This window comes from Trachymyrmex cornetzi, unplaced genomic scaffold (assembly GCF_001594075.2).
Source record: "Trachymyrmex cornetzi isolate Tcor2-1 unplaced genomic scaffold, Tcor1.1 scaffold45, whole genome shotgun sequence".
Lineage (NCBI taxonomy): Eukaryota > Metazoa > Arthropoda > Insecta > Hymenoptera > Formicidae > Trachymyrmex > Trachymyrmex cornetzi.
The window spans coordinates 552,140-567,720 of NW_017299289.1; the positions used below are offsets into that span (position 1 = coordinate 552,140).

The 15,581-nt window shown below is 29.9% G+C and overlaps 1 protein-coding gene across 3 annotated transcripts in view; it reads left to right on the forward strand.

Annotated features, from left to right (window-relative positions):
* The window catches only part of LOC108764769 (uncharacterized), a 14,564-nt gene extending 3,159 nt beyond the window's left edge, over positions 1-11,405 (forward strand). Inside the window, exons 2-17 of one of the 3 annotated variants that reach the window (XM_018513148.1) lie at positions 838-1,515; positions 1,949-2,623; positions 3,054-3,725; positions 4,185-4,853; positions 5,032-5,184; positions 5,573-5,665; positions 5,865-6,011; positions 6,261-6,395; positions 6,627-6,743; positions 6,910-6,975; positions 7,058-7,189; positions 7,400-7,516; positions 7,741-7,875; positions 10,749-10,865; positions 11,038-11,136; positions 11,309-11,405. In XM_018513148.1, the coding sequence (XP_018368650.1) occupies positions 866-1,515; positions 1,949-2,623; positions 3,054-3,725; positions 4,185-4,853; positions 5,032-5,184; positions 5,573-5,665; positions 5,865-6,011; positions 6,261-6,395; positions 6,627-6,743; positions 6,910-6,975; positions 7,058-7,189; positions 7,400-7,516; positions 7,741-7,875; positions 10,749-10,865; positions 11,038-11,136; positions 11,309-11,405 (4,074 nt within the window). In that variant the 5' untranslated portion in view covers positions 838-865. The remainder of the gene's footprint in view (positions 1-837; positions 1,516-1,948; positions 2,624-3,053; positions 3,726-4,184; positions 4,854-5,031; positions 5,185-5,572; positions 5,666-5,864; positions 6,012-6,260; positions 6,396-6,626; positions 6,744-6,909; positions 6,976-7,057; positions 7,190-7,399; positions 7,517-7,740; positions 7,876-10,748; positions 10,866-11,037; positions 11,137-11,308) is intronic. The other 2 variants (XM_018513149.1, XM_018513150.1) reach the window with 2 other exon arrangements.
* Positions 11,406-15,581: the final 4,176 nt, after the last annotated feature.

The following is a 15,581-nucleotide window of genomic DNA, read 5'->3' on the forward strand; positions in this document are numbered from 1 at the left end:
TCGGTTTGTGTCTCCTAAAAGGAAAGCAGCCTACATTAAAGCGTACAACTTTAGCGTGGAAAGTCGTGCGCCCATAGTCGATCTATCTCATCCCCTCCCCCCCCCGTCCTTCTCTGTTTAGAGTCATTAATGGTCGCGTTCAGCAGACTCAACTGTTGTGGAGCGGATCCGTGAGTGTTCGCTGTTATTGGATGATCTAGAAGAATACACCAATAACAGCGAGTGCTCACGGATCTGCTCCACAACAGTTGAATCTTCTGAACGCGACCAATGCAAAGTGGGGAAATAATCATTGACTTTAATTGTTAATGACTTTTTAACGAAGCACAAGTGCCGACAAAAACCTATTGGAGACTATTTAGAATCATGACATTGACAATATACGTCAATGTCAAGGTTATCGGCAGTTGCTCCTCTTTTTTTGTTTTATCTTTAATTTATATATATATATTACTAAAAACTTAAATTAAATTTATTCACTTCTATGTTTAATACAATAATGGTGATAATCGACGTTGTAATAATTATATGAAAAAAGTCAAGAAATATATTTTACAATTTTGTGAACTATACTACTTTTCATGGCTAAATTTTATTTTCTATAATAGTTAAGATGGGTAAAATAAATAATATTAAATTTTAATTTAAACGTTTAAGAACACAAATTGAATGAGCAGAAAAGAAACTTCACTACTTTTAACTGAAAAATTCAATCAATACAATGTTTACACTTTAGTGAATAGTTACTGTTTCGCTCTCTCTTCTCTCCCTCTTTTCATTGACTCCTAAACAGTTTTACCGAATATCTTCATGGCATAATCGCTATTTCGTGTTTAGTAACATATCGAGACTCTGTGTGGATACAATGGCACTTCGAAAAAGATCAGACAATTGGATTTGGAAACATGTTCTTAAATTAGACGATCCTTATGTACAGTGCAATATAAATAATTGCAAGAAAACTTATAAAATAATTAACAAATGTGAATCTAGAGCGATATTGATGATGAAAGGACATTTATACCATGAGCATGGAAAATACGATGAAAAAGATCGGTTAAAATGGGAAAACGACAATGACTTGATATGGCGATATTTCGATAAAGCAAACTTATACACAGTAAGTTGTAAATTTTGTGACAATTTACTTCGTCAACCATATGTACCACTTATAAAGTCGCATCTGCAAAATCATCGTCAAGAAATAAGAGCTGCTGTACAAAAAGAATTTGCTGATAAGTCTCTTTCGCAATATTATAAAATCGATATGAAAGAACTTAATGCACAGTGCAAACGTTGCAAAGATAAAATGGACATATTTTACGGAACAGATGCCTTAACACATCACATTCGTGAATGTTTAAAAAAGTATCAACGTTTAAAGTCTGGACAAAAATCTGAAGATAATAATGTGAACAGAACGACACAACAGTCTACAGCCACTGAAAATGCAAATACAAGCTCTCATCATGATAATATAAATAGTCAGCCTGGAAATCGAGAAAATCAACAAAGGTAGTTATTAATGTTTCACTTTTCTTAAGTTATTAATATATTATGTACATTTTAATAGACATTAAAAATTTAGTATATTATTTAATTTAATCTATTTACCTCAACGTTTATTACAATAACGGTAATAAACGATGTAGTAGCCTATAGTAAAAAAATCAAGAAACATTTCTAAATATAAGCTTGTACTAATTTTCGATATTAAATTTTATTTTCAAGTCAAAATGTGTCAAATATATAATATTAATCTTAATTTGATTGATTGACAACAGAATAAGTAGGAATTAACAATATGATTCTTAAAAAACTGAGATTCAATCAATAATCTTTACATATTAGTGAAAAATTATGTGTTTTACTCTTTCTCCTACCATTAATCTTTCCTAAACAACGTCTCTAAATATTTTCCTTGATTTGATCGGTATTTCATATTTAGTGACACATCGCAAGACTATGTGGATGTAATGGCAGCTCGAGAAAGATCAAACAATTGGGTGTGGAATTATTTACTTAAATTAGACGATTCTACTGTACAGTGCAATATAGATAACTGTACTATAACTTATAATACTGTTGATAGAAATAAAAGTAGATTGGTAATAATGATAAAAGGACATTTATACCATGAGCATGGAAAATACGATGAAGAAGATCTGTTAAAATGGGAAAACGACAATGATTTAATATGGCGATATTTCGATAAAGCAGGTTTATACAAAGAAAAATGTAAATTTTGTAACGATTCACTTTTCGTATCATATACACCATCGTTAATGGATCATCTGCGACAATATCATCGTCAAAAAATAAGAGCTAGTGTACGAAAAGAAATTGCGGATAAGTCTCTATCGCAATATTTCAAAATTCATGAAGAAGAATTTAGTGCATGGTGCAAACGTTGCAATTATAAAATGGACATATTCTACGGAACAGATGACTTAACACATCACATTTGTTTAAAAATGAATCAACGTTTAAGGTCTGGACAAAAACCTGAAGATGATAATGTGAACAGAATGACACAACAGTCTACAGTCACTGAAAATGCAGATACAAGCTCCTATCATGATAATATAAATAGTCAGCCTGGAAATCGAGAAAATCAACAAAGGTAGTTATTAATGTTTCACTTTTCTTAAGTTATTAATATATTATGTACATTTTAATACACATTAAAAATTTAGTATATTACTTAATTCAATCTGTTTACCTCAACATTTATTACAATAACGGCGATGTTGTAATAGCCTACAGTAAAAAATCAAGAAACATTTCAAAATATAAGCTTGTACCAATTTTCGATGTTAAATTTTATTTTCAAGTCTAGATGTGTAAAATATATAATATTAACCTTAATCTGATAGATTGACAACAGAATAAGTAGGAATTAACTATATAATTTAAAAAAAACTGATAGATTCAATCAATAATCTTTACAAATTAGTGAAAAATTATATGTTTTACTCTTTCTCCTATCATTAACCTTTCCTAAACAACGTCTGTGAATATTTTCCTTGGCTTGATCGGTATTTCATATTTAGTGACACATCGCAAGACTGTGTGGATGTAATGGCAGCTCGAGAAAGATCAAACAATTGGGTGTGGGAACATTTACTTAAATTAGACGATTCTACTGTACAATGCAATATCGATAATTGTGATAAAACTTATACGACTTTTGATAGAAATAAAGGTAGACTGATAATAATGATAAAAGGACATTTATACCATGAGCATGGAAAATACGATGAAGAAGATCGGTTAAAATGGGAAAACGACAATGACTTAATATGGCGATATTTCGACAAAGTAGGTTTATACAAAGAAAAATGTAAATTTTGTAACGATTCACTTTTCATATCATATACACCATCGTTAAGGCATCATCTGCGACAATACCATCGTCAAAAAATAAGAGCTGATATACTAAAAGAAATTGCGGATAAGTCTCTATCACAATATTTCAAAATTCATGAGAAAGAATTTAGTGCACGGTGCAAACGTTGCAATGTTGAAAAAAACATATTTTACGGAACAGATGCCTTAATACATCACATGCAAAAAAGTCGATGTGTATGGTATCGTGACGATCTTGATGATAATAACATGAACAGAATAACACAAGAATCTATAGCTGATGAAAATACAAATTCAAGTTCCCATCATGATAATTTAAATAGACAAGCTCTTGGAAATCGAGAAGATCAACAAAGGTAACTGTTATGTAATTAAAATATGTTAATGTTTTACTTTTCTTAAAAGTTATTAATATATTATGTACACTTTAACACACATTAAAAATTTAGCATATTACTTAATTCAATCTATTTACTTTAACGTTTATTACAGTAACAGTGAAAAACGATGTTGTAGTAGCCTACAGTAAAAAATCAAGAACCATTTAAAAATATAAACTTGTACCAATTTTCAATGTTAAGCTTCATTTTTAAGTCAAGATGTGTAAAATATATAATATTAATCTTAATCTGATTGATTGACAATAGAAATCGAATAAGTAGGAATTAGACAATATATGATTCTGAACTGAAAGATTCAATCAGTAATATTTATATATTAGTGAAAAATTGTATGTTTTACTCTCTCTTCTATCATCAACCTTTCCTAAACTTCTCTAAATATTTTCCTTGGCTTGATTGGTATTTTATATTTAGTGACACATCGCGACATTGTACGGATGTAATGGCAGCTCTAGAAGGATTAAACAGTTGGGTGTGGAAACATGTTCTTAAATTAGACAATTTAACTGTACAGTGCAATATAAATGATTGTGCCCAAACTTATATAAACCAAACTGATAAAAAGCTTGCAATTAGAATGATAACAATGATAAAGGAACATTTATACCATAAGCACGAAATATGGAATGAAGAAGATCGCTTAAAATGGATGAACAACAATGATTTGGTGTGGCGATACTTCGACAAAGTAGACTTATACAAAGAAAAATGTAAATTTTGTAACATTTCACTTTATCAAGCACATATACCATTTATAAAAAAGCATCTGCAAAGACATCGTCAAGAAATAAGAACTATTGTACGAAAAGAAATTGCGGATAAGTCTCTATCGCAAGATTTTGAAATAGATGAAAAAGAATTTAGCGCATTATGTAAACATTGCAATGTTAAAAAGAACATATTTTACGGAACAGATGCCTTAACACACACTTGTTTAGAAAAAAATCAATGTTTAATGTCTCGACAAGAAGAAGATATTGATGATCCTGAAAATAATGATGTGAACAGAATGACACAACAGTCTGTAGCCACTGAAAATGCAATTACAAGCTCCCATCATGATGATATTCAAGACCAACAAAGGTAATAAAAATATTAATGTTTGTTTTCTTAAGTTATAAATACATAATGTATACTTTAAGTACATTACAAATTTAGTATATTACTTAATTTACTTCAACGTTTCGCAATCGATAAAATACTTAATTGTAAGTTGCAATAATTACAACAATTACACTATATTAATTAGCGTATTTTATAGCAACACAGGAATAAATAACTTAAGATCTCACTGCCAATATCATATAAATGAAAATTCAAGGTATGAAAAAGAAGTTGCAGATGAAAATGCAATTACAAGCACCCATCATGATGATGTAAATAGGCAAACTCCTCGAAATCAAGACCAACAAAGGTAACTGTTATGTAATAAAAATATTAATGTTTTTTTACTTAAGTTATAAATACATAATGTATACTTTAAGTACACTACAAATTTTGTATATTACTTAATTTACTTCAACGTTTTGCGATCGATAAAATGAGGTGATCCCGATTGATCACGGCTCGATTGGACACCACCAATCACAGCGACCGGTGCTTAGGAGCTTTGTAGTCTCAAGCGCTGTGAGTGGCTCGTGTCCAATTGACCCGTGTCCAACTGGGTGCCACCCGATAAAATACTTAATTGTATGTTGTGGTAATTGCAGCAATTACACTATATTAGTTAGCGTATTTTATAGCAATACAGGAATAAATGACTTAAGATCTCACTGTCAATATCATATAAATGAAAATTTAAGGTATGAAGAAGGAGCTGTAGATGAAAATGCAATTACAAGCTCCCATCGTGATGATATAAATAGGCAAGCTCCCCGAAATCAAGACCAACAAAGGTAACTGTTATGTAATAAAAATATTAATGTTTTTTTTTTCTTAAATTATAAATACATAATGTATACTTTAAGACTTTAAGTACATTATAAATTTAGTATATTATTTAATTTACTTCAACGTTTCGCAATCGATAAAATACTTAATTGTAAGTTGCAATAATTGCAGCAATTATACTATATTAGTTTGCGTATTTTATAGCAACACAGGAATAAATGACTTAAGATCTCACTGTCAATATCATATAAATGAAAATTCAAGGTATGAAGGAGCTGCAGATGAAAATGCAATTACAAGCTCCCATGATGATATAAATAGACAAGCTCCTCGAAATCAAGATCAACAAAAGTAACTGTTATGTAATAAAAATATTAATGTTTCTTTTCTTAAGTTATAAATACATAATGTAAACTTTAAGTACATTACAAATTTAGTATATTACGTAATTTACTTCAATATTTCGCAATTAATAAAATACTTAATTGTAAGTTGCAATAATTGCAGCAATTACACTACTATATTAGTATTAGCGTATTTTATAGCAACACAAAAATAAATAAGATCTCGTTGTCAGTATCATATAAATGAAAATTCAAGGTATGAAGAAGGAGCTGCAGATAATAGCGAGTATAGAATGATACAACAAGATGTAGCAGCAGAAAATATGGTTACATGTTATCATCATGAAAGTACATATTGGCATGATCTTGAAAATCAAGAAGGTCAACAGAGGTAAATGATACTAACATCAGTATATTTTATTCTTCTAGAAGAATTAGTATATTCTATTATAAACAACAACACACACAACACACAACACACACACACACACACAACAGAATTGAACATTTAACGATTAACGATATAGACTTTATAATTTTGAGTCAAACATTTAACAAATGTGATTTGAATGTTATATTTATATCCAACTTATGTAATATTAATTAATGAATATATATCAAGTTCTGAAGAAAATAACATGAATAACATAGTATTCCTTGCTCATGATGTTTCGGATGTTAATTCTCATTATGATGGTACAAACTGGCAAGGTCTTGGATATCAAATAGATCAACAGAGGTATGTGCTATTAATTTAATGTCAAGTGTTACTAATATCAAAATTCGTGACTCAAAATTCTATGATATAAAAGCTCTCGGAAGATTAATTAACTGTCAATGTCTGTATGAATGGATATTCAAAATTTCAAGAAAGAACTAATGTTAAAATAATATAATGTATATAGAATGATGCACGAGTCTATAGCAGCAGTAAATATGGCTACAAGTTATCATGATGGAAATACATATTGGTACGTTCTTGGAAATCAAGATGATTTAAATGTTATACTTATATCCAATTTAAGTAATATTAACTAATGAATATATATCAAGTTCTGAAGAAAATAACACGAATAACATAGTATTCCTTGCTCATGATGTTTCGGATGTAAGTTCTCACGACGGTACAAATTGGCAAGGTCTTGGATATCAAATAGATCAACAGAGGTACGAAAATCAACAAAGGTAAATAATACTAATAATGATATATTTTATTCTTCTTGAAATATCAGTATATTCTATTATATATAATTAACGCAAATATATCAAACAATTAACATTTAAATATATAGACTTCATAAATTTAAGTCAAACATTTAATAAATATAATCTCACACACACAATGTTATATTTATATCCGATTTAAGTAATATTTACTAATGAATATATATCAAGTTCTGAAGAAAATAACACGAATAACATAGTATTCCTTGGTCATGATGTTTCGGATATAAGTTCTCATTATGACGGTACAAACTGGCAAGGTCTTGGATATCAAATAGATCAACAGAGGTACGTAAATCAACAAAGGTAAATAATACTAATATCGATATATTTTATTCTTCTTGAAATATCAGTATATTCTATTATATATAATTAACGCAAATATATTAAACAATTAACATTTAAATATATAGACTTCATAAATTTGAGTCAAACATTTAATAAATATAATTTCACACAATGTTATATTTATATCCAATTTAAGTAATATTTACTAATGAATATATATCAAGTTCTGAAGAAAATAACACGGATAACATAGTATTCCTTGGTCATGATGTTTCGGATGTAAGTTCTCATTATAACGGTACAAATTGGCAAGGTCTTGAATATCAAATAGATCAACAGAAGTATGTAGATCAACAAAGGTAAATAATACTAATATCGATATATTTATTCTTCTTGAAATATCAGTATATTCTATTATATATAATTAACGCAAATATATTGAACAATTAACATTTAAATATATAGACTTCATAAAGAACATAGTAAAGAAAAGGCCGTTTTTTGCCCACTAACGGAAAAGTGTAAAACATAGTGAATCTTATAGATTTCGATCTGCTGAACACGATGGTGTTATTAGTTTCCATTGAAAATGCAGGGAACATCGTCATTTTTCGAGTTAAAGTCGTACATTTTATCCTCTCTGTAATACATGATTTTCAATACGAGTGGATTATTTCATGTGAAACTTACAAGTAACCCTACCCAAGTGTCATTCACCGATTTTTCTGAAACTTGGCATGGTATTAAAACATCGAAAAATATTTGACACGTATTTTTTTATATCGACCCGTTTTGCATTTTAAGGGTAGAAAATACCCTTTTTCAATTAAGGGGGATGAAATCAATATCTCAGAAAGTACTTATTAAATTTTCATGAAACTTGTTACTCGGAGGTTTTCGAGGTCGCTGATTACGAAAATGATGTCAGATTTTCAAAATTCAAAATGGCGGATCCAATATGGCGGACGAAAAAACTAAAAATCAATGGAATTTTCATGAAACTTGTTACTCGGGGGTTTTAGAGGTCGCTGATTATGAAAATGATGTCAGATTTTCATAATTCAAAATGGCGGATCCAATATAGCGGATGAAAAAAATTAAAAATCAATCAAATTGTATCCAGTAAAATAATTAAATTCGTGACTCAAAACACATAGCGATAAGCGAAGAAATGTTGGAAGAATCTCGTTTAAGGAGGGTCGATACCGTAATATCAGTTCATTTAAAAATATTTTTTATATTGCGTTTATGATATAAAATATCATTTTTAACGATAAAGGGGATGAAGGGGAAAAGGTATCTTTTTCCTGAAAAAAAATTTGAACTCGGCAAAATTCATTCTATTAATACTTGTTATTTACTACTGAAATTTTCTTCATAAAAAATATTTAAACATTTTTAATAATTAACGAATTTCAATGAATGTTTGCTTAATTTCATAAGAATTTGATTCTCTACAACTTCTCTGAATAAACTTCCCTAAATTTAGTTTGTAACTTTTAATTATTAAACATATCATGAAAAAAAACAGTAATGTTTTTTAAACAAATCCCTATTTTTAACATTTGACATTAAAATTTGAAATTTTTTTCAGACAAGTTGTGAATAATCATTTTCTTAAGAATGTAATCCCTCGTTCATAAAACTCCGGTAATTATTAAAAATTTTTTAATATTATTTATGAAGAAAATTTCAGTAGAAAATAACAGGAATTAATTAAACGAATGTTTCTGGTTTTACATTTTTTTGGGGACTGGATTTGCTATTTTGAATTTTCAAACTCTGACATCATTTTCGTAATCAGCGACCCCGATAACCCCTGAGTAACTAATTTCAAGTAAATTCGATTGATTGTTTCGTCCGCCATATTGGATCCGCCTTTTGAATTATGAAAATCTGACATCATTTTCGTAATCAGCGACCTCTAAAACCCCCGAGTAACAAGTTTCATAAAAATTCCATTGATTTTTAGTTTTTTCGTCCGCCGTATTGGATCCGCCATTTTGAATTTTAAAAATCTGACATAATTTTCGTAATCAGCGACCTCAAAAACCTCCGAGTAACAAGTTTCATGAAAATTTAATAAGTACGTTCTGAGATATTGATTTCATCCCTCTTAATTGAAAAAGGGTGTTTTCTACCCTTAAAATGCAAAACGGGCCGATATAAAAAAATACGTGTCAAATATTTTTCGATGTTTTAATACCATGCCAAGTTTCAGAAAAATCGGTGAATGACACTTGGGTAGGATTACTTGTTAGATGCGAAGGTTCCTAATATATTGTTAAACGGAAATCTAATAAATAAGATGAATTCGAAATAAAGAATTCAAAATGGCGGATGCCATTTGGCCATTTTTTTGCTGTCGCTAATTGCTTTTTATAAACCGCTCTCAGCCGGCCCCATGGGGCAATAAGCGTGGACGTGGCGGTTTTCTGTCTCCTCTTTTTTGTGTTTTATATATTTTTTGTTTTTTTTTATTTTTTTGTGATTTGTATTTTTTTCATATGTTTAGTACTTTTTTAATGTTTCTATTCAATCGGTGTCTGAAATGTCAGACTTCTTCGTCCGATTCGTCATCCGTTTCATAATTGCGAGTCTCAAAGTAATCTGTAAGATGGGAAATCGGTAATACAGTATATTGCTCAAATAAAAAACACTAAGCATATAAAAAAAATACAAATCACAAAAAATAAAAAAAAAACAAAAAAACCTAAAACATAAAAAAAGAGGGGACAGAAAACCACCACGTTCACGCTCGTTGTCCCTGGGCCCGGCTGAAAGCGGTTTATAGAAAGCAGTTGATGACAGCAAAAAAATGGCCTAATAGCATCCGCCATTTTGGATTCTTTATTTCGAATTCATCTTATTTATTAGATTTCCGTTTAATAATATTAGGAACCTTCTCATATAAGTTTTACATGAAATAATTCACTCGTATTGAAAATTATGTATTACAGAGAGGGTAAAATATAGGACTTTAACTCGAAAAATGACGATGTTTCCTGCATTTTTAATGAAAACTAATAGCACCATCGTGTTCAGCAGATCGAAATCTATAAGATTCACTATGTTTTACACTTTTCCGTTAGTGGGCAAAAAACGGCCTTTTCTTTACTACGTTCTTTGAGTCAACAAATATTGAGTTCATATTTAATAAATATAATTTCAATATATTATATTTATATCCAACTTAAGTAATATTTACTAAAGAATATATATATATATCAAGTTCTGAAGGTAATAACACGAATAGCATAGTATTCCTTGCTCATAATGTTTCGGATGTAAATTCTCCTCATGATGGTACAAACTGGCAAACTCTTGGATATCAAGTAGATCAACAGAGGTATGTTTTATTATTTCAATATGTCAAGTGTTACTGATATCAGTGATATCAAAATTCGTGATTCAAAGTTCTATAATAAGAAAGCTCTCGAAATATTAAGTAGCTATCATTGTCATGTTACGAATGGCTATTCAAGATTTCAAAAAGAAACTAACGTTAATAATGTACACAGAATGATGGATCAATTCGTGGCAGCAGGAAATGTGACTACAAATTTTCATAATGACGATACAAACTGGCAAGCTGTTGGATATCTAGTAGATCAGCAGAGGTATGTGTTATTATTTCAATATGTTAAGTATTACTGATATCAGTGATATCGAAATTCGCAACTCAAAGTTTTATAGTGAGAAATCTCTCGAAAGATTAAATATCTATCAATGTTATGTTACGAATGGCTATTTAAGATTTTAAGAAAGAACTAATGTTAGTAACATGCACAGAATGATGCATCAATTCGTGGCAACAGAAAATGTGGCTACAAGTTCTCATAATGACGGTACAACTTTGCAAGCTCTTGGAAATCAAGAAAATCAATAAAATCAAATCTCGTTAATATATTGATGTCATTTTCATATTCACATATCACTTTTTGTTTTACTTCTATAAATATAAATTTAGAAAATAACAATTTTATAAATAATCTGTATTTATTTTTAGAAGATTTAAATTCTATATTATTACATTTTTTCAAAAATTTACAAAAAGCAGTAAAATCCTCAAAAAACCTTTTTAAAAAAAGAAAACATTTACGGCAAATGCATAAAAAAAGGTGTTGAATACATTCTTCTTAATCAAAAACGGATATGAAATAAATGTAATTAGCCAAGTATTTCATGCAAGATAAATAAGATAGACTAAGAATAACTAAAACTGTCAACTGGATTATATTAAAGAAAAAACTTAGCGTGCCCGGGTCGCATTAATTGCACTTCTGTGAATATATTATCTCAACACATTATTTGTATTATAAATTAAAATATAAAAATAATAGACATATGTATATAAATGTAATTTATATGTATGTATATACCGATATAGTTTGTGGGACATGAAAATATACTCACAAATAATAGATGTGATATAAATTATGGAGAAATAATATGTAATAGTATTGACAATATTTAGATATAACATTATAGATAAATTTACGAGATTAGTAAGCAATTATTAACATCTCTTTTTTGTTGAATTATTGTTTCCATGTATTAAGTATATCTGCAAAATATTGTATGTAATAATCTTTTTAATAATTTGCAAATAATTTCCGTACTGTTTAAACATATAAATCTTAGAATATTACGTTTTAATGCGACCTAGGCACGCCAAGTTTTTTCTTCACTATAATCCAGTTGACAGTTTTAATTACTTTTAGTCTATCTTATTTGTCTTGCGTGAAATACTTGGCTAATTACATTTATTTCATATCCGTTTTTTATTAAGAAGAATGTATTCAACACCTTTTTTATGCACTTGGCGTAAATTTTTCTTTTTTTAAAAAGGTTTTTTTATTGGGTTATTCATAAATCAATATATACAAGTCTTAACACTCAAAGCGACCTTTCTAGGACAAATCGGCACAAGAGTCATTCTGTCTTTGTTCAATAATCAGTAAAACAAAGACAGAATGACTCTTGTGTCAATTTGTGCCTCCTACTGGAAATATTTTTAAATACTGTTGCAACATTGCTGAAGTAATATTGTAAAAAGAAGTCTTCGCAATGTTTCTGTAACATTGTATTGCAATATGCAACGGTGAAATGTTGCACCAATGTTGCTACAAGTTTCTGTGCTGTACGGGTTCTTACATCGTTCATTTTTCTTCTTTTTTTTTCTTCAAAAGAAGGAAGGTGTAAAGTTCAACTAAAAAGAATCAGCTAGATTTACAATAAATAAAAAAAATTTTCTATTTATAATTTTATATATCATGATACTGTGATTTTAATGTAATTTTAACATGTATCTTATTTTATATACGCTTGATTATTTAAATATTTAATTTTTACCTCACATAATGAGATTACAAATAGAATTCTATTCTGATTTTTGATTAAATTATGCCATTTGATTTAGTTTTCGGATTATACGTGATGAATTTAAGAAAGAATGGATTAAACATTGCGGAAATCGATTTATAAGAACAAGAATAGAGTTAGATTAATAAAACATTGTATTGAACGTAATTTAGTATCTCCACACCTTTACAAAATTTCGAAGTTTGCCCCTAATTTTGAATTACACTTTTCTTCAGATGCGAGATTTACCAATATTAGGCTTGAGTATATCAGGAAAATTTTAAAGTTGGAATTGAATGATGCGTATTCAATTACGATTTCGCACAACAGAATTTTCCATTTTGTACGCATTATTTCTAATGAATTACCATTTAATATCTTGAACAAGTTTTTTTACTTCTCAGAATCATAAATTATATAATCAATTTATTTTAAATAAACAAAGAATAGACAAAAAAAATAGTTTAGTTGACTCGGAAGGAAGAGATTAAACAAAATGAGAATATAAAAAAATTAGAATATTTTTGCTACCAGGCGAAAATAATTCTAATAACAATAATAAGTTTGTTTATGAGAGATTGCCTTTGTCCTCCTCTAACAATTCTAATGCGGTAAGAATCAAGATTTCTTCATTTTCTTTTTTAAATGATGGGATGACTTCTTCATTAACAACTATAAGAAATAAGGTTTATTAATCTGTCTTTGGTCTACATTCCAACCAACATTCAATACCTTTTACACTAGGCGAGAATTTCTTACTTCCGATTAGCGGGGCAAGGTTGTCATGGAATTTATGAAGAATATAGAAAACAATATTAAGAAATTACAGAGTTCTGTTCATAATAATGAGTGAGGAATCATTCGTTAGCAATCATCAATAACTTATTGTCTTTCAAATCTAAAAATAATTCGATACATTATAGGTTAACTAAATTAGTACAATGTACGAAACAATTTCTCAAAAAGAATCGAAATATTATTTTTACAAAGGCTGACAAAGGCGACATAACGGCAGCATTAGAAAAAAAACTCTTACAATGAGAAAATCAATTCTATGCCAATGGATGAGAAGACATATTTTAAAATTTCTAAAGATCCTAGTAACAAAATCAATAATAGTTTGAAGAACTTACTCACAGGAAAAAAATCTAAATTTATCTCTGATCACATATATAAAAAACTTTACTGTGATGATGGCAATTTACCCAGAGCTTACGGATTTTCAAAGGTTCACAAGCCAAATTGTCCATTTAGAATTACATTAGTATTATCTCGGCAGTGGATAATACCTTGTATAATTTGGTTACGTTTTTACATGGTTTGATTATCGATAGTATATTAAAAGCTCCAAGCCATGTAAATAACAGTTTTGACTTGATCAAAAAATTGAACAATATTAAATCAGATTTTAGCTTGGTGTCATTAGATGCAATATCCTTATTTACAAATATCCCTTTGGACTTAGCGATGGATTCTCTTTCTAGCAGATGGAGTTACATTGAAAAAAATTGCAAGATACCGAAAGATGAATTCTTGAAGATGATACATTTAATTTTGGATTCTACTTACTTTACTTTCGATAATAAAATTTATAAACAGACCTTTGGTACTCCGATGGGTTCGCCATTATCACCTATTATTGCTGATTTAGTCATGCAAGATTTGGAAAATCGAATGCTGAGTGATTGAAAATTCCCATTACTTTTCTATTACAGATACGTGGATGATATTGTATTAGGTGTACAACTTTGCTTCCTCCGTTTCCCTATAGATGGCTTTAGCGGTAAGTGGTGGTCGAAATAAATAAATCATAGACGTCATACAATAAACTTGGGCATCTGTCAACATAACCCCAGAAACATTAGTCGATTTGTGTCTGCATCATAAAGTTATTCTCGATTGAAAATGTCGGTTTATGAGCCAAATTCTCGTCATTTGTGGGAGGTTTTAATTTTCTGTTTCAATATGAAGAAATCTGCGGCTGAGGCTCATCGAATGCTCTCAAATACTTATGGTGAGGCCGCTATTAGTGAAAGAATGTGTTGTGAGTGGTTTCAACGCTTCAAGAACGGTGATTTTGACGTCGAAGACCGGCATAGCGATGGAAGAGAGAAGGTTTACAAAGATGTAGAATTGGAGGCATTACTTGATCAAGACTCGTGTCAAAATCAAGAAAAATTGGCACGATCATTGAGAGTGACTCAACAAGCCATTTCAAAACGCCTCAAAGCCATGGGAATGATTCAGAAGCAAGGAAATTGGGTGCCGTACGAGTTGAAACCGAGAGATATTGAACGGTGTTTGTTTGCTTGTGAACAGCTGCTTGAAAGGCAAAGACGGAAGGGATTTCTGCATTGCATTGTGACTGGGGACGAAAAATGGGTTCATTACGATAACCCCAAGCGCAGAAAATCATGGGGAGATAAAACACTCCCGGCTATGCTTTCACGTCGACGGCCAAACCGAATATTCACGGCTCCAAGGTCATGCTCTGTATTTGGTGGGACCAGCTCGGCGTAGTGTACAGGGTCCGCCAAAAGTACCGGGACGGTCTAATAACTTTTGAAAGAATTAAATTTTCAAAAATCGCCGAAATACGTGATTCGATTTTTCAAACAAGCTATCTTTTGAGGGGGGATTTCGGCCCCCCCAACCTCAAGGAGGGTGGAGGGCACGAGGGGGGCCAAAAATCTTAAATGGC